General features: G+C 48.6%; 1 protein-coding gene across 1 annotated transcript in view; it reads left to right on the top strand.

Annotated features, from left to right (window-relative positions):
• The window catches only part of UHRF1BP1 (UHRF1 binding protein 1), a gene marked incomplete at its 5' end in the record, with an annotated part of 36411 nt that overhangs the window by 12032 nt on the left and 23000 nt on the right, over nucleotides 1-1379 (top strand). Inside the window, 2 exons of the mRNA XM_019513763.1 lie at nucleotides 447-533; nucleotides 1146-1310. Of these exons, the coding sequence (XP_019369308.1) occupies nucleotides 447-533; nucleotides 1146-1310 (252 nt within the window). The remainder of the gene's footprint in view (nucleotides 1-446; nucleotides 534-1145; nucleotides 1311-1379) is intronic.

Below are 1379 nucleotides of genomic sequence, written 5' to 3'. Positions count from 1 at the left end.
CTCTATGGTTTGAGGTGCCTGCACAAAAACATAATAAAGAAAGTGGCATCAGCTGTGTAGTCCAAGTCCCAGCCCGGGGCAGTCAGAGCAACGCTGCACAGATCACCAGTGTACACAGAGCCCTGGTTTAGGAACAGGAGGTGCTATACTAAAAGAACTTGATGTATTTGGGCAACTTTATATAAGGAAAATGCAATCGCTATCATTAGAATTTGGATCAGCTGCCAAGGTTTTCATTTTTTTAGGATATAAAGGCTGTGGGATCTTTGGCCAAGACCTGACCCCTCCTCTTCTACAATTCCTCTACTGCTTTTAGTATAGCACCTCCTGTTCCTAAACCAGGGCTCTGTGTACACTGGTGATCTGTGCAGCGTTGCTCTGACTGCCCCGGGCTGGGACTTGGACTACACAGCTGATGCCACTTTCTTTATTATGTTTTTGTGCAGGCACCTCAAACCATAGAGTGCTGGGAGGCGCAATGCAGCTGACCTTCAGGAGGATGGCGTTTGACTATTACCCCTTCCACTGGGCAGGTAAGCTCACAAAGGGGGAGAGTTCATGAAGAGAAGGGGCTGCCACAAGAATCCAGGGTGCAGTAACAGGTAGTACAGTGAGGAAGGCTTCCCAAAGGCCTTGTGACTTGATTTCACCATTCTGCAGGTGAGTGGCATTCTTACCCCTTGGGAGGAAAAGTAGCCAGGGGGTGAGGAGAGAAGGCCTGAAGTTACTGTGAGATAAATCTTTGGGTTTCCTGACTTCCCCACTGCCTAAGATCCCTGCTTCTTGCACGTGCTAGGTTGGCTTGAAAGGCCTCAGCATATAGGGAAAAGCCCAGGAGGAATATAAACCGGCAGGCTGTTGTAAATCAGGAGCCTTCTGAGCTGAAAATGTTGCCCTTAAAAAAAGGGAGAAACAATACATTTCCAGGCCTGTATCTGGTGCCCTTTGCTGGCATGGGCAGCTCTGCTATGAGGAATCCTCAATTTGTTTAATAAGGAGTCAGCTATGTGTGTGCCAAAATGCTGGTCCCAAAGGGAAGAAGTCATTTTCCAGATGCAGCTGTGAATGACAGGGATGCGGTGGGGGGTCAAGTGCAGGTTCTCACTAATCTCCTCTGAAAGGCAGCATGTCTGCTTGTTGTGCAGGAGACACCTGCAAGCACTGGGTGAGGTACTGTGAAGTGATGGAGACTCGGGGGCAGTGGGCGAAGAAGCTCGTGAATGCTTTTCAAAGCAAGATGGAGAAGCAGTGTGAAGAAATGGACCCTGCATCTGCTAAGATTCCACTGTTGCCCTTCAAAAAGAAACCAGGTAGCACTGCTTGATTAAACTTCTTGTGAAGCAGGTGACGGTGGTTGTTTCTACTCCGTTGGATGGAGA

This window comes from Gavialis gangeticus, unplaced genomic scaffold, assembly GCF_001723915.1.
Source record: "Gavialis gangeticus isolate Ggan-Ray unplaced genomic scaffold, GavGan_comp1, whole genome shotgun sequence".
NCBI lineage: Eukaryota > Metazoa > Chordata > Crocodylia > Gavialidae > Gavialis > Gavialis gangeticus.
The sequence above is the reverse complement of the archived record's forward strand: the minus strand, read 5'-3'. Positions and strand labels throughout refer to the sequence as shown.